This window comes from Zalophus californianus, chromosome 6 (genome assembly GCF_009762305.2).
Source record: "Zalophus californianus isolate mZalCal1 chromosome 6, mZalCal1.pri.v2, whole genome shotgun sequence".
Classification (NCBI taxonomy): domain Eukaryota; kingdom Metazoa; phylum Chordata; class Mammalia; order Carnivora; family Otariidae; genus Zalophus; species Zalophus californianus.
Window position 1 is genome coordinate 83,186,313 of NC_045600.1, and position 27,745 is coordinate 83,214,057.

The 27,745-nt window shown below is 37.6% G+C and overlaps 1 protein-coding gene across 3 annotated transcripts in view; it reads right to left on the minus strand.

The window, feature by feature from the left end:
* INO80 (INO80 complex ATPase subunit) overlaps window positions 1-27,745 on the minus strand; it is a 132,099-nt gene that overhangs the window by 93,270 nt on the left and 11,084 nt on the right. Inside the window, exons 1-6 of one of the 3 annotated variants that reach the window (XM_027570069.2) lie at window positions 9,836-9,978; window positions 9,232-9,401; window positions 9,072-9,139; window positions 7,156-7,326; window positions 2,581-2,701; window positions 1,297-1,511 (exon numbers count right to left, since the gene is read on the minus strand). In XM_027570069.2, coding sequence (XP_027425870.1) covers window positions 1,297-1,511; window positions 2,581-2,701; window positions 7,156-7,326; window positions 9,072-9,139; window positions 9,232-9,401; window positions 9,836-9,978 — 888 coding nt within the window. Of the gene's footprint in view, window positions 1-1,296; window positions 1,512-2,580; window positions 2,702-2,875; window positions 2,912-7,155; window positions 7,327-9,071; window positions 9,140-9,231; window positions 9,402-9,835; window positions 10,022-27,745 lie in introns of those variants that run through there. The other 2 variants (XM_027570068.2, XM_027570070.2) reach the window with 2 other exon arrangements.

The window sequence follows — 27,745 nt, forward strand, 5'->3', positions numbered from 1 at the left end:
GTATATGTGTGAGAAACATCCAATTTTATCTTTTTCCAAAGGCTACCTAGTTGTTCCAGCATGATTTATTAAAAAGTGCATTAGTCTACTCTACTGTTCTATTTGCCTATTCATGTGCCAGTAATACATTGTTTTGTTTTTTTTTTAAAGATTTTATTTATTTATTTAATTGACAGAGAGAGAGACAGCATGAGAGGGAACATAAGCAGGGGCAGTGGGAGAGGGAGAAGCAGGCTCCCTGCTGAGCAAGGAGCCCAATGTGGGACTTGATCCCAGGACCCTGGGATCATGACCTGAGCCGAAGGCAGTTGCTTAACCAACTGAGCCACCCAGGCGCCCTACATTGTTTTAATTATAGAGATTTATAGTGTATTTTAATGTTTGATGGTGCTTTTTCAGTTTCTCCAGCAATTCTTACACACTGACTTTTTTCTTGAGGTTAGTATCAACTTTTTTTTTTTTTTAAAGATTTTATTTATTTATTTGACAGAGAGAAACACAGTGAGAGAGGGAACATAAGCAGGGGGAGTGGGAGAGGGAGAAGCAGGCTTCCCGCAGAGCAGGGAGCCTGATTATGGGGCTCGATCCCAGTACCCTGGGATCATGACCTAAGCCAAAGGCAGACGCTTAATGACTGAGCCACCCAGGAGCCCCTAGTATCAACTTTTCTAAATTCAGAAAATATTCTGTTCATTTTTCTATTAGGATTGCACACAATTTATAAGGCAATTAATTAAGTAAAATGCAAACAACTGGTGAGTAACTGAGTAAAGGGTATATGGATACTCCTCACACAATTCCTAAAACTTTCAAATTTGAAATTATATCAAAATAAAATGTTATCAAAACCAAACAAATTAAAAGTGTGCTTATACATCTTTCTCTTGCATCATTCACATTTTTTTCCAATGCCTGTGATTACTCAGTAACATCCAAATATTTATAGATTCTCCAAGAAACATTAACTCTACCATTTCATTTTAATTTCCTCTATTATCACCTATCAATTTGCTGTCAGATCTCTACTGCTCTAAGTAAGAAAACTGCTTTCCTTTCTCAAAGATGTTTCCCTCCATTTTTCAGACAAGGAACATCATACAACAACTGTCTTGTGAATTCTGATCAAAATCTAGAAAAACAGTTGATTGACAAGAGTACTCATCAACATGATCTTAATTCCAAGAGATCAGTTTTCTTTCTGAACACTGTGAAGGTACCTAGCTCTCACAGCTCCTCTTTAGAGGGCAGGGAGACAAAATATTCTTGCCATCTCCTATGCTGGAGGCACTCACGTACCTTTGGTAGTTCCTTTTTCACAATGCTGAGCCATACTTTCCTGCGACGAGCATTAAGCTGCTCAATGGATAAGTGCTTCTTCTTGGTGCCAGGAGGAGGTGCATCATGAGAGAACTTGGCAAAGACTTTGGTCTGATGGTGGTGGCAACGAGGAGATTCTTCAGAGGAAAGTTCTTCATCCCTTCGCCTTTTTTTCTTCACTTTTTTCAACTTGGCTGCAAAGGAAACAGACACTGAGAACCCCGCATTTCTGCCCTTCCACAGAAGATTGTCACAACCAACCTCATCACTTTAAGACAATTCAAGGTTCTTTCCTCATTCCACCTAAGGCTGGCAATGTTTATCTCTTTATCTATTCAGGCCTATGAATATTCCAGAAGGAAGATTTCACTATCTTGGATACTCCTTATGTTTACATGAAAGAGAAACGCAGAATAAGATCTAAAAACAATTTATGTTGAACTCAACAACAGGAAGGGAGACGTACAAAGTACCACGGACTCAAATAATGGCCATGAGGAAGGAAACATTTCTACTTGGTGGCAATGTTAAGGTGATTAAAGAGAAATAACAAAGAAAGAAAAAAAATGCGCCAATAGGACATTACGACCTGTGAAGAGAAAATCATACATGGAATAAAAAACTAATTTGGGGGTGAGAGTGTGGAAGAGATAAACTAGTGGATGTGGGAGAAAGGGAAGAAGGCTGAAAAGAATTTCTGAGTAGAGTTCATACTTTCAGGGGAATAAAATCTCCCTTGTACAGATAGCTTAAAACTTTCCCTTCCTACTTCCTTCCTGATTTCCAGCTGCCTAGAGCTCAGTAAGGGAGGAAAACACACTTCCTGGCAAACATGCAAACAAACACTACATAAGATTATCAAGAGGTGATCTATTTAAATGTTCCACATACAGCAACAATGACTTATTCCCAACACTTCAAGTTGCTCTTCATACTTCCCTGTGCATAACCGACTTCTGCCTCTCCCACAGCATTATCAACATTTGGAAGAGTGTGTAGAAGAAAAAAGGAATAAACTAATTAGCTTAAACCTTTGGCTAGGAATCCATAGTACTTATGTCTTTATAATTCTAGAAAAGGTCATTAACCAAATACGAAATAAGGTTAACAATACTTATTACCTAGATAGGGGAGACTAGGGTTTTTCAGAAAAAGCAAGTTTCTACTACATGGATTATGTTCAAAGTCCAAATGTACCAACAGGCTACACACAACCCTGAAACTAAGAATGAGTAAATATGGAAGGCAGGTCAGTAAGCTCACCTTTAAGCTTCTTTTCCTCCTTGAATTTCTTTTTTTTGGGTCCAAGTAGGTGCCGTTGTTGCTCATAGAATGGGTCGTATGTGGAAAGCAGGCCTGCACTGTAGTATTGGTACTGCTGCAACTGAAGGAGGCAAAGACAGGGAGGCTTACAAGGGCTGGTCTGAGTTCTAAGCCTGCCTTCAAGTCATCTTTACTATAAAACCTTGAGCCAGAGAAAAACCAGAGCTCCTAAATTTGTTCTTCCCACAAGAAGACCAATAAAGATTTAGTACCTTAAAGTGAATTATTTCCTTACTTCAAAACAAAACGGTTTCATCAGCTATGTACATGGCAAGTTGCTGAAAATAAGAAAGAAAAACACTGCATGCTTCTGAATTTCCACCAGACTATTTGCTTGGAACTAACACATATTCGAGTGATGCAATTAACTGCAGAAAGGGCTCCACATGGAAGTCATCAACAAGAAATAAACCATATTTCTAATACCAATAGGTCCTCAGATTTAGTAAGGTTTTGATACGTGTTATTCTGGGTTTTGGTCTTCTATCTGGTTCAGAGAGTCACTAGCCATTCCAATTCTCCTATCTTTCAAGTCTTTTCACTCTTTATATCTCCCACTAATAGAGGTTGACAATATAATGGCTAATGCCTACATTGCCAGAATTCTAACATATGAATAATCAATTTTTTTTTCTGTCCAGGGAGAGATTCTTTCAAGCACTGCATTTAAATTGACCCCCAAGGCTCACATTAATTTTGTTTCACTTATTACTAATGGATAAATATCAATATAAACTTAAAACAGTCCACTGTTCAATCTCTTTCCTAGATTGCAGCCAGTCCAAGAACTGAAACTAGGACAGAAAAGTGACACGGAGAACTATCATGAGGTCCCCTGTCAATGGTCAAAATTAAGTGAGCATTCATTGAGCTATATAGTTAAAATCTATGAACTTTCCCATATATATGTTTTACTTCAATTTAAAAAAGGCCAAGTATTGCAATCCCTACCAAAATATCAACAGCATTTTTCAAAGAACTAAAAGAAATAACACTAAAATTTGTATGGAACCACAAAAGACCCCAAGCAGCCAAAGCAATCTTGAGACAAAAAAACAAAGCTGAAAGTATCACAATTCCAGACTTCAAGATACACTACAAAGCTGTAGTGATCAAAACAGTATACAGTGCTGGCACAGAAACGGACACATTGATCAGTGGAACAGAGCAGAGAATCCAGAAATAAGAGGCGCCTGGCTGGCTCAGTTGGTAGAGCATGTGACTCTTGATTTCAGTGTCATAAGTTCAAGTCCCATGTTGGGCATAGAGCTTACTTAAAAAAAAAAAAAAAATTTCCAACAACACAGACTAGAGAACTCAGAAATAAACCCATGCTTATACAGCCAATTAATCTATGTCAAAGGAGGCAAGAATATAAAATGGGGAAAAGAGAGCCTGCTCAATAAATGGTGCTGGGAAAACTGGACAGTCACAGGCACAAGAATAAAACTGGACCACTTTCTACCACCATGAACAAAAATAAACTCAAAATGGATTAAAAACCTAAATTTGACACCTAAAATCATAAAAATTTTAGAAGATAACAGAGACAGTAACTTCTCTGACATCAGCCAAAGCAACATTTTTCTAGATATGTCTCCTAAGGCAAGGGAAACAAAAGCAAAAATAAACTATTGGACTACTTCAAAATAAAATCTTTTGCACAGTGAGAGAAACCATCAACAAAACAAAAAGGCAACCTATTGAATGGGAGAAGATATTTGCAAATTATATATCCAATAAGGGGTTACTATCCAAAATATGTAAAGAACATGTACAACTCAACACCAAAAAAACAAACAATATGATTAAAAAAATAGGCAAAGGACCTAAACAGACATTTTCCCAAAGAAGACGTACAGACGGCCAACAGACATATGAAAAGATGCTCAACATCACTAATCATCAGGAAAATGCAAATCAACTACAACAAGAAATCACCTTACACCTGTCAGAACGGTTAGTATCAAAGACACAAGAAATAACAGGTGTTGGTAAGGATGGAGAGAAAAAGGAATCCTCGTGCACTGTTGGTGGGAATGCAAACTGGTACAGCCACTCTCGAAAACAGTATGGTGGTTCCTCAAAAAATTAAAAGTGGAAATATCATATCCAGTAATTCCACTACTGGGTATTTACCCAAAGAAAATAAAAAAACTAATTCAAAAAAGATACGTGTGGGGCGCCTGCGTGGCTCAGTCGGTTAGGTGGCTGCCTTTGGCTCAGGTCATGACCTCAGGGTCCTGGGAACGAGACCCACATCGGGCTCCTTGCTCGACAGGGGGCCTGCTTCTCTCTCTGCTTGCTGCTCCCTGTTTGTGCTTTCCCTCTCTCTCTGACAAATAAATAAAATGTTAAAAAAAAGAGAGAGAGAGATACATGCACTCATGTTTACCACAGCATTATTTACAATAGCCAAGATACAGAAGCAACCTAAGTGTCCACCGACTGGTGAACGGATAAAAATGTGGCATGTGTGCACGCACACACATGAACATACGTATGCGTGTATATGAGCTCCTGCCATTTGTGACAACATCGATGGATGTACAGGTTATTATGCTCAGTGATGTAAGTCAGATTGAAAAAGACAAATACCACATGATTTCACTCACATGTGGAATCTAAAAAACAAACAAAAAGCAAAATCAGACCTGAAGAGAGAACAAACTGATGGTTGTCAAGAGGGGAGGAGGGTGATGGGGGTTGGGCAAAATGGGAGACAGGGAGTGGGAGATACAGGCTTCCAGTTATGGAATGAATAAACCATGGGAATAAAAGGCCTAGCACAAGGAGTACAGTCACTGATACTATAACAGTGTTGTATGGTGACAGATGGTAGCTACACTTGTAAGCATAATATAATGTACAGAGATGTCAAATCACTTATGTTGCGTAAGTGAAACTAATATTTTATGTCAACTACACTAAAAAAAGAAAGACCAAATATTTCAAGCACCAAATGCCAAGCACTGTACTTTAAGAGGGAACTCTATGTCAAAACAGTCAGATATATTACAATTATTACTTCTGCAGGTTTATAAACTTCACCATATATACGTATCTATATAACTATATAGGTTTTTTTTCCCTAAAGAGAGAGCTCGACCGGGGGTTGGGGGGTGAAGGGGTGGACAGAGGGAGAGGGAGAGACAGAATCAAGCAGGCTCCATGCCCAGTGCAGAGCCTGACCCAGGGCTCAATCTCATAACCCTGAGATAACCTGAGCCAAAATTACAAGTCAGATGCCTAACCGACTGAGCCAGCCAGGCACCCCTAACCTTTAGCATATTATTCAAAGCTTTCTGAACTAACTTTGGATGTTAACCAATTGTTAGAAAGTGTTTAGGTCTTCAAATATGCTATTGCTCATCATGTTCAAAGCACCACACTTCTGACAAAAATCATAAGGCTTTGGTAACAGTATTCAAATAGTTGTCACTTAAAACTATCATCAATCTAATGTTAGTATGTAAAGAAAAGGGGTTTTTTTCAAGATAGGGACAGTTCCAAAGAGCAAGTGCATTAAAAAAGGAACCCGTAGAATTCAAAATGGCACAGCCACTTTGGAAAACAGCTTGACAGTTCCTCAAAAAGGATAAGCACAGTTTTCACATGATCCAGTGATTCCTCTTCTAGGTATATACAAAAGAGAAATGAAAACAAATGCCCACACCGAAAACTTGTACACAGATTTTCATGGCAGCATTATTCATAACAGCCAAAAGTGGAAACAACTCACTATTCATAGCAATCATTTGTAAAAGCCAAAAAGTAGAAACAATCCAATTAATTCATTAAGTAATACATGGATAGTAAAATGCAGTATGTCTGCACAATGGCATATTATTTGATAACAAAAAGGAATGAAGTACTGATATATGCTAAAACGTGAATGAACCTTGAAAACATGCTAAGTGAGAAGATGGACATAAAGGGCCAATTTGCATAAAATGTCTAGAACAGGCACATTTATAGTGCTAAGTGGCGTCCTGGGGCTGAGGGGGAACAGAGAAAATGAAAGACAACAGCTAAGGGGAGTGGGGTTTCTTTTTAGAGAAAACATTCTGGAATCATATAGTGACGATAGTTATACATCTCTATGAATATACTAAAAACCACTGAATTGTATACTTTAAAAGGTTATTTTTGGTATGTGAAATATATTTCAATAAAGCTTGTATTAGAGGGGCGCCTGGGTGGCTCAGTCGTTAAGCATCTGCCTTCGGCTCAGGTCATGATCCCAGGGTCCTGGGATCGAGCCCCACATCGGGCTCCCTGCTCGGTGGGAAGCCTGCTTCTCCCTCTCCCATTCCCCCTGCTTGTGTTCCTGCTCTCGCTGTGTCTCTCTGTCAAATAAATAAATAAAATCTTAAAAAAAAGCTTGTATTAGAACCACCACCACCACCATCTAAATATAAATGTAAAATGACATGTCTTCACTGAATGTTAACAACAGGCTAAATTAAATACCCAACACAAAGGTCTGAGATTTCCCCTGAAACTCCCTCTTACCTCCTTATCTTTGCTATACTTATTCTGGTGAAGTTTCTTATACTTGTGCAGCCGCAACATGTTATGAAGTTCTTCTCTGCTGAGGTGGAGTTCTTCCTCTTCTTCTTCTTCTTCTTCATTGTCTTCACTCTGAGAATCTGCCTCACTGGACTCATCACTTAGCAGAATGCTCTGCAAACAGGAGGAAATGGGAATGGAATCTGTTGCTATGGAGCAAGGCCTTCTCTAACCCAAGCATCTTTTCCCAACACAATGACAAAAACAGCTGGAAGACAGTAACTCCAGTTTCCCAATTCATGTGCAAAAGAAAAGGATACCAACTGAACCTAGTGGGCATTCAAGAGCACTACCATATGGAAATGCTATAAAAGGCAACAAAGCTAGATTTCACTAAGTACTTAGAACTATACATAGGCTATTTTAACTGTCAAATATCAAGGCAAAAAACGAAAAACAAAAACAAAACCACAACCTATAGGGTATAAAGGAATATACAAAGCCAGCCGTGATAGCTAATAAAGGAGAAACAACCCAAAAAATCATTAGATTTTGTTACTATCCAGATAATGAAATATTATTTAGCCATAAAAAGGAATGGAGTACTGATACATGCCACAACATGAATGAACCTTGAAAACTATGCTAAGTGAAAGAAGCCAGGCACAAAAGACCACATATTATATGATTCCATTTATATGAAAAGTCCAGAATAGGCAAATCCGTAGGGAAAGAAAACAGATTAGTGGCTGCCAGGGGCGATGGGAAGTGACTGCTTAATAATCACAGAGTTTCATTTTGGAGTGATAAAAATGCTCTAGAATTAGTGGTGATGGCTGCACAGAACTTTACTACAATACTCACTTTACAAGGGTAGATTTTATGGCATGTGAATTGTATCTCAATTTTTAAGAATGTGATGGCTAAACAAAGATTTCTGCATTGCCAACAGCTTAAAGGCCTTTTATACACAAACCTTTTAAAGGACCTCATGATTATAATGAAAGAATGCCTTTATATTACTTTGAGCTCTTCACAAGAAAAGAAAGTAATAGACAAATAATTAATTTCAACAGAAGAAATGGTACCCTTAACTCAGTTGGGCCAATGACAGTAATCTTGTAAGAGTGTAGAGTCTACCATTTCCCTGCCTATAAACACTCACAGAAAATACAGAAACACTCTATATTGCCTATAAACACTCACAGAAATTTACCAGAATAAAATGCAAATTCTTTAAACATAGGGTACAAGGCCCTACACAATCGGGCTCCCTAACCCCATCTTCTAACACACCCTCTCTTTCATTGTACTCCAGCTATACTAGCCTTCTTTTCCTCCAAACATACTGAGTTGCTGCCTTCCTCAGAATTTCAGTTATGTTCCTTCTGATTAAAATGCTCTTATCTTAAACATTCCCATAGTTCTGATCATTCAGAAATCAGCTGAAATGTTAACCTCTTTAAAGAAGCCATTTTTATTTCTTTATTTGTTTACAGACTTACTCACTGCCTCCCCCCATTTGAATGTAAGCTCTACAGTGCAGGAACCCTGTCTGTCTACAATAGTATCTGGCAGGTAGGACGTACTCAATCAACATCCCAACAACTCAGGTACTAATGAAAATGACATTAATAATCCTGATTATAATGTGAGGCAGGGAGGGCAAGGATCTTATCTATTTTTTTACTCCTTTGCTCTGCACGGTGCTTTATACTCAAAAATGTTTGCTAAAATGAATTTCACTGATGCCTCTAGATTTTCCTCTATAATCTCTTAAAAAAAACAAAACACACCCACAGTAGAAAACTCATGTCTAGAAAAATCTCTGCTAATGTGTCAGAATTAGTCAATAACTTCCCTTCCATTTGTAATTTTAGTAGGTTATTTGAATTATAAACATTTGCCTTATCTCTTACCTTTAGCCACTTTCTGCTTTTCTTCAACTTAGAGAAGTTATATAAATTCCCTTTGTCAGATTTTGATTCTGTGTAAAGAAACATAAAGAACAACAAAAATGAAAGGAAGACTGCCCCAAGAGAACTGATAGTCCAAAGAGGGATCTCACACCACACTGACCTGACTGTAGAACTCCATTCAGCGAGTATGTGTTTAACATTCCAGAGTTGCCTGCTCCAGAAGTTTCTCCAAGCAATGAATTTGGAGGTTCTTCCTTAACTTGTATTAAGGGATCCCCAGACTGGGGCAATAAAGGATTACTGTCATCCAGTCCATCCTCACTCTCATCACTATAAATTGAAAAATAAATCTATAATCACAGCTGACCCAGCAAAATACTATAATTTATAGTCAACAGACAGAAAAAATTGATCCTTTAAAATAGACTGTGTTCTATTGAAAGAAGGAAGAAAAAACTACCAAATATACCACAAATTGTAAAATACCTTACCCCTAAAACCAGAGACAATGGGAATCAGAAAGTGGTCAAACATTATATTGGGGGGGGGGTGCCTGGGTGGCTCAGTCATTAAGTGTCTGCTTTCGGCTCAGGTCATAATCCCAGGGTCCTGGGATTGGGCCCCTCACTGGGCTCCCTGCTCAGTGGGAAGCCTGCTTCTCCATCTCCCACTCCCCCTGCTTGTGTTCTCTCTCTGTCTCTCTCTTTAAAAAATCTTTAAAAAAAACACAAAAAATATTATATTGGGAATATGTAATCACATACCTAGAAATGTTCCTGTTGAAGATGGCTGATGTTTGTCGCAAGAAATGGTCCAACCGGAGGGCCCTCTCCAAGTATTGAAGATAGAGGGGCTTTGCCAGCTCAGTGCAGCCGCCATCGTCCCCGGCTCCCAACTCCGAGGCCATAGAACAAATCTGTCTTCATGCACAACGGTCTCCGACTTCTCGGCTGCGGAATGGAGATTAAGCAGTGAAAGACAGAATACTATTTATTCTCCCTTTATTTTGCCTCCTTGCTATCAATGTGAAGAGAAATCAGACCTTCTAGAACACAGGACAAGAAGACAGCAGTCTATAGAAAGATCACAATAAAATTCTTGTTAGGCATTTTTTCCTAATGCAAAGGCAGAAGTTTAAAAGAATGAGAACATCAAAATACAGAAATACTGTAATACGTCACAACAAAAATTCATATTATACTTTTTTGAAAGTACCTTAAAATTTACACCCACTTACCTTTTGTCCTACAATTAACAATTACTCACGATTATCTAAATCTACACCACAAGCTCTTTTGTACACCTCACAGAGGAACACTTGTCAGCATCACCTTCAAAACAGCTGCTTCCTTTTTCATTTTGTGTTTACATTTGTACATATTTATGAGATATTCCACTTACAAGGGAAGAGAGCTATTGTCATAGTATTTTACACACTTGTAAAGCTTCTTTAAAGTGTAAAATATAGAAATTATTTAGAAAACTGGAGCAAACAGAGTATAAGTAAGAGTGAGAAACAAAGGTATATAGCCTGAGCATTTTCTTTGCTACCTTATGGTATTAAAGGAAATCATAACACCTTTGAGTTGTCTTCTCTTTTTATTATAATTTTTTAAAAGTTTCCTATATAATCTTTCTTCTTAAGGACATGTTAAAAAATTCTCCTCCAATTGATCTACAGAGTGAACATAATCTCCCCAGAAGGCTTCTTTTCTTTTTCAGAAACTGACAAGCTAATTCTTAAATTTGTATGGAAATGCAAAGAGAACAAAATAGCCAAAATAATTTTGAAAAAGAAAATGGTTCAGGGTGCCAGGGTGGCTCAGTCAGTTAAGTATCTGCCTTCAGATCAGGTCATAATCCCAGGGTCCTGGGATCAAGCCTCGAGCCAGGCTCCCTGCTCAGTGGGGAGCATGCTTCTCCCTCTCCCTTTGACCCCCGTTCATGCTCTCTCTCTCAAATAAATAAATCTTTTAAAAAAATAGAAGAGGGTTGAATAACTTATACTTCCTGATTTTATTTTTTTTTAAGATTTTATTTATTTATTTGATAGAGAGAGACAAGCGAGAGAGGGAACACAAGCAGGGGGAGTGGGAGAGGGAGAAGCAGCATTCCCACTGAGCAGGGAGCCCGATGTGGGGTCCTTCCCAGGACCGTGGGATCATGACCTGAGCCAAAGGGAGACGCTTAATGACTGAGCCATCCAGGTGCCCCCACTTCCTGATTTCAAAACATATTATAAAGCCACAGTAATCAGGTCAATGTGATAGTGGCATAAGGATAATCACATAGACCAATAGAACAGACCTGAAAATCCAGAAATAAACCCTTACAGGGGTGCCTGGCTGGCTCAGTTGGTAGAGCATGCAACTCTTGATCTCAGGGTCTTGAGTTCAAGTCCCACACTGGGCACAGAGCTGCCTTTAAAAGAAAGAAAATAAAAAAGAATAGTTGGGGTTTAAAAAGAAAAACAAAAAAAAACAGGGGTTCCTGGGTTGCTCAGTTGGTTAAACATCTGACACCTGATTTTGGCTCAGGTCATGATCTCAAGTCATCAGGTCAAGCCCCATGTCAGACTCTGTGTTCAGCGCAGTCTGCTTGAGATTCTCTTTCCCTCTCTCCCTCTGCCTCCCCACCCCAGTTCGTGCTTGCACACTCTCACCCTAAAATAAATAAATCTTCAAAAACAAACAAAATATTTAAAAAAATAAAAGCAAAAAACCCTTACACGTATGGTCAATTTTCAATGAAGGTGCCAAGGCAATTCAATGGGCGAAAAGACAGTCTTTTCAACAAACTGTGCTGGACAACTGGATATCCACATACAAAAAGATTAATTTAAACCTTTGAAAAAAACCTTACCTCACACTATGCATAAAAATTAATTCAAAATGGATCAGGGACTTAAGTGTAAAACCCCAAACTGTAAAACTTCTACAAGAAAACACAGGGGAAATCTTCATGATCTTGATTAAGCAAAAAGTCTTTGGATATGACATCAAAAGAACAATTCATTAAAACACACACACACACACACACACACACACACACACACACACACACAACTGACAAATTAGGCCATGAAAATTTTAAACTTTTGTACTTTAAGCAATATTACTAAAAAGATGAATACAAGCCACAGACTAGAAGAAAATATCTGCAAATTGTGTATCTGGATAAAGGACTTGTATACAAATATCTAAAAAAAATAAAAAAATCCTGGAGATGAAAAGTATAACAGAAAGAATATAGTCAATAATATAACAACAGTAACAGAAGGTGACTATGCTGAGTGGTGAGCATTGAGTACTGTATAGAACTGTCAAATCACTATGTTGTGTACACCTGAAACTAATATTACATTGTATATCAACTATACTTCAATTAATATTAAAAAAAATAATAGGGGTGCCTGGGTGGCTCAGTCAGTTAAGTTCAAGTCATGCTTTCAGTTCAAGTCATAATCTCAGGGTCCTGGGATTGAGCCCCGCATCAGGCTCCCTGCTCAACAGTGAGTCTGCTTCTCCCTCTCCCTCTGTGCCTCCTCCGCACCCCCACTTATGTGTCTCTCAAATAAATAAAATCTTTCATAATAATAATAAAATGATACCCAACTTTTCTATCTATCCTCTAAAAAAGACCTGCCTCCTGTACTTCAGAGAATCTTTTAGGGATAAAATGAAGTATATGTGAAAGGGCTTTATAAGAAATGCCAGAGTATTTTCAAACAGTGTATGCTCACATATTCAGAGTTGTGAGGGGTCACAGAGATTACCTAGTCCAACTGGGTAGTATTACAGATGAAGAAACTAAAAACCAGGGAGCTGGGTGACTCAGTTGGTTAAGCGACTGCCTTTGGCTCAGGTCATGATCCTGAAGTCCCAGGACTGAGTCTGCATGGCGCTTCCTGCTCAGCAGGGAGTCAGCTTCTCTGTCTGACCCTCCCCCCCCATGCTCTCTCTCTCTCTCTCTCTCTCATTCTCTCTCAAATAAAATCTTTAAAACAAAATTAAAAAAAAAAAAAACTAAAAACCAGAAAGATTAAATAACTTGTTCACATTCATTGAGCTCTTTTGCAGAGCCAGGTTTCCTAGTTCCTAAACCAGTGCTTTTTCAATCTCAGCAAACTGTCTCCCTAGACAGGATCTACCTCTTAAATTGCTCGAGTTTATGCTTTGATGTTGTGAAGAATACAATCCCAAGAGCCAAATTTTTTTTTTAAGATTTTATTTATTTGACAGAGAGACACAGCGAGAGAGGTAACACAAGCAGGTGGAGTGGGAGAGGGAAAAGCAGGCCTCCCGCCAAGCAGGGAGCCCGATGTGGGGCTCGATCCCAGGACCCTGGGATCATGACCTGAGCTGAAGGCAGACGCTTAATGACTGAGTCACCCAGGCAATCAAGAGCCAAATATTTTTAAAGCACCAATTCTGCAGAGTAAAGATCACTTAGAATTTTTTTTGCATCCTTTGAAATATCTGTCGAGAAACCATTCTTGCTAATTGAGGTGCTGGGTTTTATAAAAACATCAACAACTAGGATCTACGTTAAGCTAAACAGATTAGTCCTTAGTTCAAGGTCAATAAATGGCCAATATAAGCTGTCAATAATCACTATTTTTTAACTGACTTCATTACAAAGACACTACAACAGATTAACAGTGGAATAGTCCTGCCTAAAATTCAATTCAATATTGATGTAAAAATTTAGTCCTGGAATTATTGAAGAGGATACTGGCATAATTTTTAGATTCAGTAGGCAACACATTAATTTGTTTATAGTGTTACATGTTAGAAAAAAACCCTTTTGGGGGCACCTGGGTGGCTCAGTTGGTTAAGAAGCTGACTCTTGATTTCGGCTCGGGTGATATCTCAGGTCCTGGGACTGAGCCGCAAGTCAGGCTCCCTGCTCAGCGAGAAGCCTGCTTCTTCCTCTCCCACTCCCCTGCTTGTGTTCCCTCTCACTCTCTCTCTGTCAAATAAATAAAATCTTAAAAAAAAAAAAAGAGCAAAACAATCCAAACGTTTATCAACTGGTGAATGGATAAACAAAAATGTATATCCACACAATATTATTAGCAATAAAAAGCAAAAAAGTTGATACATGCAACATGAATGGATCTCAAAAACACTGTGCTAAGTTAAAAAAAAAAAAATAGCCAGACTCAAAAAAACACATATTGTATGATTCCATTTATATGAAATATCCAGAAAAGGAAATCTATACTTAGAAGTAGATTAGTGGTTGGCTGGGTGTACCAAGGGGGACTGACTGTAAGTGGATACAAGATATCTTTTTTAGGGAAGCTGGAAATGTTCTAAATGCACACTGTATTGATGGTTGTACAATTCTGTTTGTTAAAAATCACTGAATTGTACATATGAGTGAGGTAAATTTCATGAAACTAAAACAGCAGTCTTTAGTAACACAGTTAAAGAGAAAAGAATATTAAAGATTTTTTAAGACTTCAACAGGTTCTACTTTTTAGTGTGAGACCTAACATGTACCCGTTCCAAAAGATTTCAAAGAAACACAGTTTTAAAAACACAACAAAATTCTCTAAGAGAATACATTTGATTCATCTGGATATACATACATATAAATTAAAGCATATAAAATTGCTGCTTGGCTGTCTCCTAAATGTTTCATTAAAAAATAATTGATCTCATGTACTTATTTTGGCTGATAATGAAAATGGTTCTAATTAGAAGGTATGAAGATATGACTACAAAGTAATGCTGGGTGATTCAAAAAGAATTATTTTTTTAAAAAATAATTCCTCAGGGGTGCCTGGGTGGCTCAGTTGTTGGGCGTCTGCCTTCGGCTCAGGTCATGATCCTGGAGTCCTGGGATCGAGCCCCACATCAGGCTCCCTGCTCTGCAGGAAGCCTGCTTCTCCCTCTCCCACTCCCCCTGCTTGTGTTCCCTCTCTCACTGTGTCTCTCTCTGTCAAATAAATAAATAAAATCTTAAAAAAAAAAATTCCTCAGTAACTAAGCTGTATATGAACATGAAGCCAAAACGAATTTGTCCAGGAAAGATCACAGTTACTTCTACAGTCTTACAATGCTCAGTATGTGCCCCCATGTGACTCCCAGTATGCATCAGTCCTGTCGTCTGATTCTCCCAGAATCACTCTGTAGCATATCACCACTGATGGTTGAAATGGCAAGTATGATGCACTCCCTTATGTCCACAAGGCTAAAGAGAGGAGGTACTTCAAGTATGAAGTTTCTGACATATCTCCACAAGTAGTCTTATGATGATACCTGGAGAATAAAGGAATATTTTTAAAGTGTTCAATTAGATTCCTTTTATTGTGGTAAAATATACATAAAATTTACCATTTTAATAACTTTAAGTGTACAGTTCAGTGGCATTAAGTACATTCACATAGTCATGCCAATCATCCATCACCACCATCCTCAATTATTTTTTTAATCACCTTTAAAACTGGTGGCCTCCCTATTCAACCCAGTTGCCTTGGCCAGTCTGTTAAAAGCTGCTTCTCTGGGGTGCCTGGTTGGCTCAGTGAGTAGAGCACCAGACTCTTGATCTCAGCGTTGTAAGTTCAAGCCCCACGTTGGGTATAGAGATTACTTAAAACTAAAATCTTAAAAAAAAAGCTGTTTCTCTAATAACCTATACTTTCATCTCCTACACTTGTCTTTCTCTCTCTCCACAAGGAAACGACAGGGCCATGTGAACACTGACCCACCAGCTGTTATCCAACTTCAACAGAGCACATGACATTTCTCAAAAACCCTTTTACCCACCTCTTATCAATTGTTTCTTATTCTCTTCAAAGATTATTTCAAACATTTTCCCCTCTTCCTCAAAATTCTGAACTCATTCCCCCTCTTCTTGGAAGGGCTTAAGAAGGAGCAAATCTCTCTATTCTATTCTACTATAGTTCTCTCTTTTCTTCTCTTATTCTTTGTGGTATTTGAGCCACAAATACAAGTGGATTTTATCAGTCTACATTTGTAACTCTTCCCTCAAGCTGATTCTACATCCTGGTGCAAAGACAGGACTACTTCATTATGTCATCCACTGTGGGTCAGGCCCATGCAATTACATTTTAAAATACTTAAGTTATTATGAATTATTTTATTTTTTCCCCAATATATTAAATTGGGGCATCATACTGCTTTTTAAATTTATATATACAGAGAAATATTACCTGTAGATTTCATTTCAGGATAAAAAAGAAAACACTATAAAATATATTTTTTAAAAAGGGAGAGTTGGGGGCACCTGGGTGGGTCAGATGGTTAAGCATCTTCCTTCAGCTCGGGTCGTGATCTCCGGGTCCTGGGACTGAGCCCCACATTGGGCTCCCTGCTCAGGGTAGAGTCTGCTTCTCCCTTTCCCCCTGCTCATGCGCTCTCTCTCAAATGAATAAACAAAATCTTAAATAAATAAATAAAATAATAAAAAAGGGAGAGTTGGGTCTGAAAAGGATGAGAGAACCACTCTGTCTGATAAAGCACTGTTTACCAAAATGTATGAACAGAAGTCAAAATTATAGACTGACACTTGCTTCTGGATACTCTCCATGTCTTTGACAACTTCTTGGACTATTTCTTCTTTACCTCCTTAATGGAAATTTCTTTATTCTAAATGTGGAGTCCACCAAAGTTCTGTCATCCATCCTTACCCCTTAGTAAACCTCATCTACTACCAACGTGGATTAATACTGCTGTATGGCTGACTTTCTGGCCTCCATTTTACAAAGTACACAATCTACATTTCTAGATGTCTGTTGGATATTCCACCCTTGATATACAACTGACCCCTTCAATTTCAAAACTTCTCATCTGCCCCTATAGCAGCTAGTTCATCTGTCTTTCCTATTTATACAACAGTTAGTTATTCATACTCAAACTCTATGAATCAGTTTTTACATTCTTTTCTACTTCTCTCTTTACACCCAACCAGTCTCAATGTCTAGTTAATTCTTCTTTTAGGGATGATGTCTAGAATCTGTCCTTCTCTTATTAATGTTTTCATTAAGGTTCTTATTGCACCCCTAGACTACTGCTTCCTAATTTGGCTTCCCACCTTTAGGTTCTTCTCACTTTAATCCATCCTTGCAGCGACTGTCAGATCAGTATTCCCAAAACATCACTCTGATTATGTTATCCCTTCACTGCTTTCCACTTCGCTTCCAAAATTCAATAAAGTCTAAATTCCTCTGCAATTCAAGACCTTTATCATCGGGCTCCAAGTTACCTTTCCAATTTAATCTTTTACTATCCCCCTATACTCCAGATAAATTAAGAATACCCCTATACTCCAGATAAATTAAGAATACCTTGAAGATGTCTCTTAACTTCCTGTCAGACCCATCCTAATCTTCAAGTGAAGAGCTCTTTAAAATTCATTGAACACAGGGTCATACTGCCAATTTCAAAGGATGAAAGGACTATTAATATATGTTGTTAGGTCCATACCCTGGTCCATACCCCGAACTCTGTCTCTTTAATCCCGGTAATCCTCAACTGGACTTTGATCATACCTCAGCGGCCCTGATTACAGTTTGATATCCATGGTAAAGTGTCCGCTTCTGAATTACACTCAGATATATCACATTTCCCTACCTGTGTCCATGTGTGATCCTGGACTGATTGCTTTTCACTCTCTAGTTACTGCTATGTCTTTATGGAAGCTGTCTTGCCCTTGTCTTATGAATAATGTTTCTATAAGAAGTCTTACCAAGTTAAACCAAAATCCTTCAAAGACAAAATGAAACACCCCATTGCAGGAAATACTTATAGATTATTCCTAGCTAAGACTATTCTCTCTCTTCTCTGAAGTTCTAAATGGTTATTTATAGAAAGCCTGGTACTTATATGATCTTACAGTCTACTTACTGTATACATGCATGCCTTATCTCCCTTACTAAACTCTGTACTATATACTATTTGAGCAAAGAGTCCCTATCTCATCAATCTATTTGGTTCTGATATTTACAAATAACCGTATTAATTTGCTTTTTTATGCATAGTGTCAAAGGTCAATGCTATAAAACTCTAGTTCTCATGTTACATCCTACATAAAGACAATCTATATAGTCCATGACCATAGGGCTCTATTTCTATCCTGGACACATGATTTTGGGGATGAAAGTTTTTTTGTTTTTTGTTTTTAAAGATTTTATTGATTTATTTGGCAGAGAGAGACACAGTGAGAGAGGGAACACAAGCAGGGGGAGTGGGAGAGGGAGAAGCAGGCTTCCCGCTGAGCGGGGAGCCTGATGCGGGGCTCGATTCCAGGACTCCGGGATCATGACCTGAGCCGCAGACGCTTAACAACTGAGCCACCCAGGAGCCCCTGGGGATGAAAGTTTAAATAAAACAAATGAAAAGATACAAAACTCAGGTAACAGAAAGTTAAGCAGAATGGGTTCAATCATTCATTATCCATACTTGTTGAACAGGAGAATACATGTACTGAAAATCTTTCAGGCAATCCTACATAAAAACTTGTCAAGCTTTAGAAAAATACTGGGAGGTAAGAGGAGATTTAGGTACTACTTCTAGGCAAGAATCTGAAGGATACCTGCACCAAGTGCCAATTCTTACCCAAGATAGGATTTTCATCTTCTTTCAATGAAAAGCCTAACAAAGATAATTAAAATTACTTGGAGAGAAAGCCACCCTATCTCTGGATGGAGATGAGCTAGGAAGCATTGTTCAAACGGTAGCTTAAACTAACAGTTTTTAGTTTGGTTTAAAAAATTTTTTTTTAATTTTTAAATAGAGAGGGGGTGACTTAATCTTTTTTCCTAATAGCAATGGTAAGAATGTGACATATAATGACCATCTCATAAAGTACTACAATTACAATGATGGCCATTAACAAGTATTTGTCCTAAGACTTACACATTTAAACTTTCCACACTTAACTCTATTTTCACTTCTGATTCTCTTTATAGACACTGCCCAAAATTGGTTTTATACCATTTATAGAAGCATTTCCCAAAGTTTGCCTCTCTGAATACTAGATCAAGATATTAACAAATGTCCATTAACATTAAAAAAATATTAAAGGCCATTAACATTAGGCGTAAGATTTTTTAGTCTTCAATATGTTAATGTACTCAGAGTCTCTCTCTAAGAGGAATTCCAAACTTATTTGACTATTTTTTGGCAAAATACCTATCAAAGTAGCTCAGAGACGAACAGATGGAGCATCACTGATTCAGTCAAGTATCTAAAAAGAGTTCAATTATATATGCCTTTAAGAAGTAATTCTTAAACTTGCCAAGACTAATACAGAAAAGCCTGAATGAAAGTATAGCTCTTACAAACTACATAGCTTTTTTAAAATGTACATTTTTTTTTTAAGATTTTATTTATTTAGGGGCACCTGGGTGCCTCAGTCGTTAAGCGTCTGCCTTTGGCTCAGGTCATGATTCCAGAGTCCTGGGATCGAGCCCCACACTGGGCTCCCTGCTCAGCCGGAAGCCTGCTTCTCCCTCTCCCACTCCTCCTGCTTGCGTTCCCTTTCTTGCTGTGTCTCTCTCTGTCAAATAAATAAATAAAATCTTAAAAAAAAAAAGATTTTATTTATTTATTTGGGGAGGGGAGAGTGAGGACGAGCCGGGGGGGAGGGCAAGAGAGGGGTACCGGGAGAGGGAAAAGCAGGGAGCCCAATGTGGGACTGGATCCCAGAACCCTGAGACCATGACCTGAGCCAAGGCAGACGCTTAACCAACTGAGCCACCCAGGCACCCCCAAACTACATAGCTTGAAATCATTTGCAGGACTAAAGATAGCCTGTAGGAGGTTATGGGCTCTAGCTTATACAGAAGGCCAAACATTAAGGGAACAAAATAACAATTTCTCACCTCTGCTCCCCTTTAACTCAGACACTCTGTAGCCCAAACCCGTTATGACTGAATGTGATCTACTGAATCAGATCAACAGGTTACACTGATAATTTGCAGAACTGTAGTACAAATAGCAAGACCAGGCCAAATAAATGAACTTCATAATATTTTAACGGATGGAAGTAATACCAAAAAGAAGTGAGATGTAATTTTCACATGAACACTAGAGTAACATTTCATTCACTCAGCCATTCAATTGCTGAACTCTAAGCACAGAGTAGACAGAGGTATTTCCTTCAGAGAATTCAGTTTAATAGAGGAGGTAAGACTCAAACATAAATAACAATAAAAAGCATACTTGAGAAGTTACTTTAAGGATGTACAGATAAAGTGCCATGGGAGTTCAGGAAAAAATGAATATTTATGAGTATAAGACCATGTTAAATGTCATATAAGGAATTGGTCAATCCTAATGTCTACATTAGTTACAAATATCTACACCTTTGATGAAGAAACAGCAGGTTAGGATATGGAAGATCCTTCTATGTATTTATGACCAAAAGAACAAAAAACAAGTAGTCTGATGATCATATAAAATTTAATGTTTCCAACTTCCCCCCCCCACACACACACACAAAAAAGCCCAGGCCAAATGGCTCCACTGGTAAATTTTATCAAACATTTAAAGTAGAATTAATACCGATCCTTCACAAACTCTTCCTGATCACAGAAGAACAACTGCCACATCATTTTATCTAGCCGACATTACACTGATTCCAAAGCCACCCAAAGACATCACAAGAAAACTACAGGCTAATATCCCTTATAGAAACAAAAATCCTCAATAAAATATTAACAACTAAATCTAGCAACATATAAAAAGAATTATACACCATTAACAAGTAGAATTTATCCTAGGAATGGAAGGTTTGTAGAACATCTGAAAATCAATCAATGTACTATACCACATTAATAGAACAAAGGATAAAAACCACTTGAGCATCTCAACACAGAAAAATGACAGAACCCAGTACCATTTAAAAATAAAAGCACTCAACAAACTAGAAGTCAAAGGGAACTCTCTCAATCTGGATAAAGAGCACTTAAAATAAACACATCATTCTAATAGTGAAAGACAGAATGCTATCCCCCTTAAAATCAGGAATAAGACAAGGTTGTCTACTTTCATAACTCATATTCAAAACTGTACTTAAAGTTCTAGCCAGAGTAATTAAGAAAGGAAAACAAAACAAATTAAAATAAACATCACCCAGATTGGAAAGAAGTAAAACTATAATTTATAGATTCCTATATGTAGATAGGTAATCCTAAAGAATGCACTAAAAAATGATTATAACTAACAAATAAGCTCAGTAATCTTGCAGGCCTGTAAGACCAATATACAAAAATCAATATTTCTATATACTAGCAATTAAGTCTGAAAATAAAATGAAGAAAATAATTCCATTTACAATAGCATCAAAAAAGAACAAAATACTAAGAAAGAAAGAAAGAAAAAGAAAGAAAGAAAGAAAAAGAAAGAAAGAAAGGAAGAAAGAAACAAAGAAAAACACTTTGGAATAAATTTAATCAAAGAACTGCAAGACATATATACTGAAAACAAGACATTATTGAAAAAAAAATTAAAGAACTACATAAATGAGAAGCCGCTCTATGGTTCTTGGATCAAATGATTTAATATTCTGAAGAAGGTAATGGTATATAGATTAAATTAACACCTATCAAAATTCAAGCTGGCTTTTTTTACAGAAATAGACAAGTTGATCCTAATTCATATGGAAGGGCAAGGGCCTTAGGAGAGCCAAAACAATCTTGACAATGAAGAACAACACTGGAGGACTCAAACTCCCAAATTTCAAAACTTACTACACAGCTGCAGTAGTTAAGATGTGTGCTAAGATGCCTGGGTGGCTCAGTTGGTTGGGCGACTGCCTTTGGCTCAGGTCATGATCCTGGAGTCCCGGGATCCAGTCCCGCGTTGGGCTCCCTGCTCAGCGGAGAGTCTGCTTCTCCCTCTGACCCTCCCCCCTCTCATGTACTCACTCACTCTCGCATTCTCTCTCTCAAATAAATAAAAATCTTAAAAAAAAAAAAGATGTGTGCTAGGACGTAAGGCTAGACACATAGATCAATGGAACAGAACTTAGAGTCCAAACAATAAACCCTTACCTTTAGAGTCAACTGATTACCAACACGCCTGTCAAGATAATTCAATGACAAAAGAACAGCCTTCTCAACAAATGGTACTGTGACAACTAGATAGTCACATGCAAAAAAATGAAGGTGGATCTCTTCTTTATACACAAAAATTAGCCCTAAAGAGATCACAGATGTAAATTTAAGAGCTAAAACTGTAAAACTCTTAGAAGAAAACAGAGAGGTAAATCTTCATGACCTTGAATAAGGTAATGGTTTCTTAAGTATTATTATACCAATAGCAAAAACAACAAAAGGTAAAATAGGTACATTGGACTTCATCAAAAGTGCTATAAACAAAGCTATCAAGAAATTGAAAACCAACAATTGGGCGGAAAGATTTCCAAATCATCTATCTGATAAGGTACTGATATCCCAAATGTATTTTTTTAAAACTCTTAAAACTCAGTAATAAAATGGCAAGTAACCTAATTTTTCAATGGCCAAAGAATGTGAATAAACATTTCTCCAAGGAGATGAAAAGAAGTTTTAATATCATTAGCCATAGGGAAATGTAAATCAAAAAACACAATGAGATAATGCTTAGCACTTACTAGTATGGATTTTAATAAAGATAAGAAGAGCTGACAAGGATGTGGAGAAACTGGAACCCTCCTATACTTCTGGCAGAAATGTAAAATGGTGTAGCCATTTTGGAGAAGTCTGGCAGTTCCTCAAAAGGTTAAACATAAAGTTACCATAGGTAATTTCTAGGTATACCCAAGACAAATGGAAATGTTAAGTCCACAAAAAAACTTAAGACATAAATCTTCATAGCAACATTCACAATAGCCAAAAGGTGGAAACAACCCAAAGGTCCATCAAATGATGAATGGATAAAATGTGATATATCAACATAATGGAATATTTCTTGGCAACTGAAAGGGAACAAAATACTGATTGATGCTACAACACAGATGAACCCGGAAAACATTATGCTAGGTAAATAAGCTACTCAACCAAGGCCTCATATTGTAAGATACCATTTATAAGAAATAACCAGAAAAAGGCAACTCCAGAGTAGATCAGTGGTTGCAAAGGGGGGCGGGGTGCAGACTGTGGCACTGCACAGTGGCAGGATGAGTAGTGACTGCTAATAGGTAGGGGTTCCTTTTTGGGATGATGGAAATGTTTTAAACTTAAGCCTGTGGTGGTTGTTGCAACTGAATATACTAAAGACAATGAATATACTAAAACCATATACACTTTACCTTTTTATTTATATTTATTTACTTATTTGACAGAGAACACAAGCAGGGGGACTGGCAGTCAATGGGAGAGGGAGAAGCAGGCTCCCCTGTTGAGCAGGGAGCCAGAAGCCAGGCTGGATCCCACAACCCTGGGATCATGACCTGAGCCAAAGGCAGACACTTAACTGACTGAACCACCCAGGCGCCCCAACCATATATACTTTAAATGGGTGAACTTTACAGACTTGGAATTGTATCTCAATAAACATGTTAAAAATGTATTACTTCTGCACGGGACAAAACAATAAAGATAAAAAAAAGATGATAAATTGTGAAAAATGTTTACAACAGTTTGCCAATTTAAACGTCACACAAAGGGTTCTTACAAAATTTGAGCAGTAGTGTAAGACCTCTAGGAAGAGAACTCGCCCAATTTTCTGTTTAAAGAGATTGTTACTATTATGCTAATTAATTGAATTTAAATTAAAAAGTGAAGATTATGCTAATTGAGTTTAAATTTTTAAAAAAGTAAAAAATAAAGGGATTGTTACTATTATCCCATTTATAGATGAGGAACCATGTTATTTACACATTTTAAGTAACTTGCTCAAGGTCATACAATTTAACAGGGAATGTGGATTTGAATCCAGATAATCTGACTCCCAAGCCTTCATCATTTTATGTTAAAGATTTTACTTATTTATTTAGAGAGAAAGCTAGAGAGATCACAAAGGGAGGGGCAGAGGGAGAGGGATAAGCAGACTTGCCACTGAGCGGAAAGCCCATGCGGGGCTTGATCCCAGGATCCCGAGATCATGAAGGCAGAAGCTTAACTGAATGAGCTCACCAGGTGCCCCTAAAGATTTTATTTGTCAGAGAGCGAGAGAGAAGCAGATTTGCCACTGAGTGGAGGGAGAGCTCGCCCCAAGCCCTCATCTTTAACCATTACACTGTAAGACTAGAAAATCTCTAGAAAGTTACATCCCAAACAACTTACGGTGTTTGTTTCTGGCAATTGGACTAAGAGGGACCTCTATTTTCCATTTCTTAATTCCAGTATTTTGCAAAATTCTTACCATGTACTGCATGTAATTTTTTCAAATGAAAAATTATGAAGATTTTTAAATTGAGGTATAACTTATATATTGAAACAAATATTAAATACATAGTTTGATGAGTTTTGACATATGCATACATATATCTATTTTATATTCCCATCAAGATAAATAAGAACAGCTTACTACCCCAGAAAATTCTCAGGCTTGTGCTTCTTCCCAGTCAATTGCTCCTACCCTAGAGGCAATCACTGTCCTGAAGCCTATAATCACAGATTAACTAATTTCTAATAGGCTCTAGATATTTAGAAAAAGGGAATCATACTGCACATACACTTTTGTGTCTGGATTCTTTTTTTAAGCATGTTTTTGAGATTCATCCATATTACTGTATGCATCAGGAATTCACTACCTTTTGTTACTGAATCAGATTCCTTTACAAGAATGAATATAACCAGGCACGTGGGAGGCTCAGTTGTTAAGCTTCTGCCTTCGGCTCAGGTCATGGTCCCAGGGTCCTGGGATCGAGCCCCACATTGGGCTCCCTGCTCAGCAGGAGACCTGCTTCTCCCTCTCCAACTCCCCCTGCTTGTGTTCCCTCTCTCACTGTATCTCTGTCAAATAAAATAAATAAATCTTTTAAAAAAATGAATATAACCAGTTTATTTATTCACCTATTGATGGATATTTGGGTTTTCATTTCACTTTGGGTAAATTCCTGGGAATGTAACTGCTAGGCCACAGGTAGATACATGTTTAACCTTGTAACAAACCACCAAACAATCTTCCAAAAACGGTTCTACTATTTTACATTCCCATCAACAATGAACAGCAGTTCTAGTTGCTTCTCATCTTTGCCAACACTTGGTGTTAAAATGGTATCTCATTGTGATTTTAATTTTTACATCCCTAATGACTGATGAGCACCTTTTCACACGCTTATTGGCCATATTTATATAACTCCCTTTACGAAATACCTGTTAAAGTTTTTGACCACATTTGAAAAAGCTGTAGTCTTTTTACAAATGAGTTACAGAAGTCCTTTAATACATTATAGATATAATTCCTTTATCAGACATATGTGTTACTATTATTACATGTTCAGGACTGGAATATTCATTATTATTAAGATGTTAATTCTCTCCTATATATCCTCTCTTATCTATAGATTTCCAATCCAATACCCGAAAGGGTTTTTGAAGAAACTGACAAGCTCAGCCTAAAATTTATATGGAAAAGGAAAATAGTCCAAACAAGTTTGAAAAGGATGAGCAAAACTGGGTTCACACTATCTGATTACAAGACTTGCTAAAAGTTACAGTAATCAAGATGGTATAGTGCACTGGCCTAAGGACAGACAAACCAATGGTACAGAACAGAGTCCAGAAAAAGACCCACATTTACATGGTCACACCGATTCTTGAGAAACAATCCAACAGGGAAAGAAAAGTTTTTCCAGGAAATGGTGCTGAAACAACTGGAAACTCTTATTTGGGGGTTTGGGGGAGTGAACCTCAAACCCCTACCCTATACCATATACAAAAATGAAGTGAAAGATTAATCACAGACTTAAATGTAAAGCTAAGATGATAAAGCTTCTAAAAGAAAACATTAAGAACATATCTTTGAGTTGGAGTAGGTTAAAATTTCTTAGGACACAGGGGTGCGTGGGTGACTCAGATGGTTAAGGGTCCAACTCTTGGTTTCAGCTCAGGTCACGATCTCAGGGTCATGAGAATGAGCCCTGCATTGGGATCCATGCTCAACTTGGAGTCTGCTGGGGATTCTCTCTCTGCCTCTCCCCGCTGCTCTTGTTCTCTCTCTCTCTCTCTCTCCCCAAAATAAATAAATAAATAAATAAGATCTTTAAAAAAAAAAAATTTCTGGGGCGCCTGGGTGGCTCAGTCGTTCAGCGTCTGCCTTCGGCTCAGGTCATGATCCCAGGGTCCTGGGATCGAGCCCCGCACTGGGCTCCCTGCTCAGCAGGAAGCCTGCTTCTCCCTCTCCCCACTCCCCCTGCTTGTGTCCCCTCTCTCGCTGTGTCTCTCTCTGTCAAATAAAATAAAATCTTTAAAAAAATAAATAAATAAAAATAAAAAAATTAAAAAAAATTTCTTAGGACCCAGAAAGCACTAACCATAAGAGAAAATACTGATAAACTGACTTAATGAAAATTAAAGACTTCTATATGAAAAATTGTTAATCATTCTTTGCTTGGTTTTATTATCAGTTTGCAAGGATATTTAAAAAAATCAGTCTGCAGAAGGCAATGCAAATAATATGTAATCAAGCTAAGTGACTCCATTTGCAACTCTATACCAAATAAAGGTACAAATTCCCTCTAACACAAATGTCATAACCTTATCAGGATTCTCATGGAAGTCTGAGGCGTTCCAAGGCCACCCAGATTTACTCCAAAAGATCCTGGTACACTTTCTCTTTTGCAGCTCAAACTAGGATCCAACTTCCAGCCATGGCTTTGAAAGTTATTTCTTTGTGATCTTCCAGTACCCAGGCTAAGGTAGATACTAAAAGCTCACATAACATATGCTGTGCTTAACTATTCCTTTGATAAACAAGAGTGTCTTCCCTAACTCTCCAATATTTAAGAAGAAGCAAGAATTTAATGTATACTAAGTAATCCCCATTTCTCTTAGTTGCATCTATATTGTTGTGACTGTTCTTAAACCTAGGTCTTTCAATATTATCTTATCTGCTGTTTGGTAAATAAGGAATCCCACGCAATACCAGAAGCAGCTGAAGTCTTGGTACCAGAATACTTCCCTTTGGTTCACAGTGTGGATGCCTATACTAATAAGGCACAAAGTCTATGAAAACTGCTTTTCTTTGGTTTCCTTTTTTAAAAATCACAATTAAAACTGACTCAATTAGCAAAATATCAAAAAATACAGGGGGGGGAAATAAATACCCGAAGAGAAAACATAATTCTGCACAGTATAAATATTGATAAGAAACTTAATGAAATTCTCATTTAAATCATTTTTTCCCTAACCAGTAAAAATTGTATGAATCCATTGAATTGAAGTAAGGGTTACAAGTGACTATTTTGCCAAAATGAAACTATTAAAGTATCTTTCAGCAATTCTGTAAAAAATAATTGGGAAAAAAAGCTTTTCATGAATATTTTGAGGAAGAGTAACAGTAATTAGGTTTCATAGCACATTCATTTCCTGCTCACCATATTACACAATTTAACAAAAAAATAAGCTCACTGGCTTAGCTGAAAAACATTCCTGCCTTCACTAAAATGTTTTAGTGAAATGTTTCAGTTAATCTTAACCATTAAAAAAGCTTTCAAAGCCAGCCTCAGTTGAGAGCAGAAACTAGTATGCCATGATGAGAGAAGACAAGGGA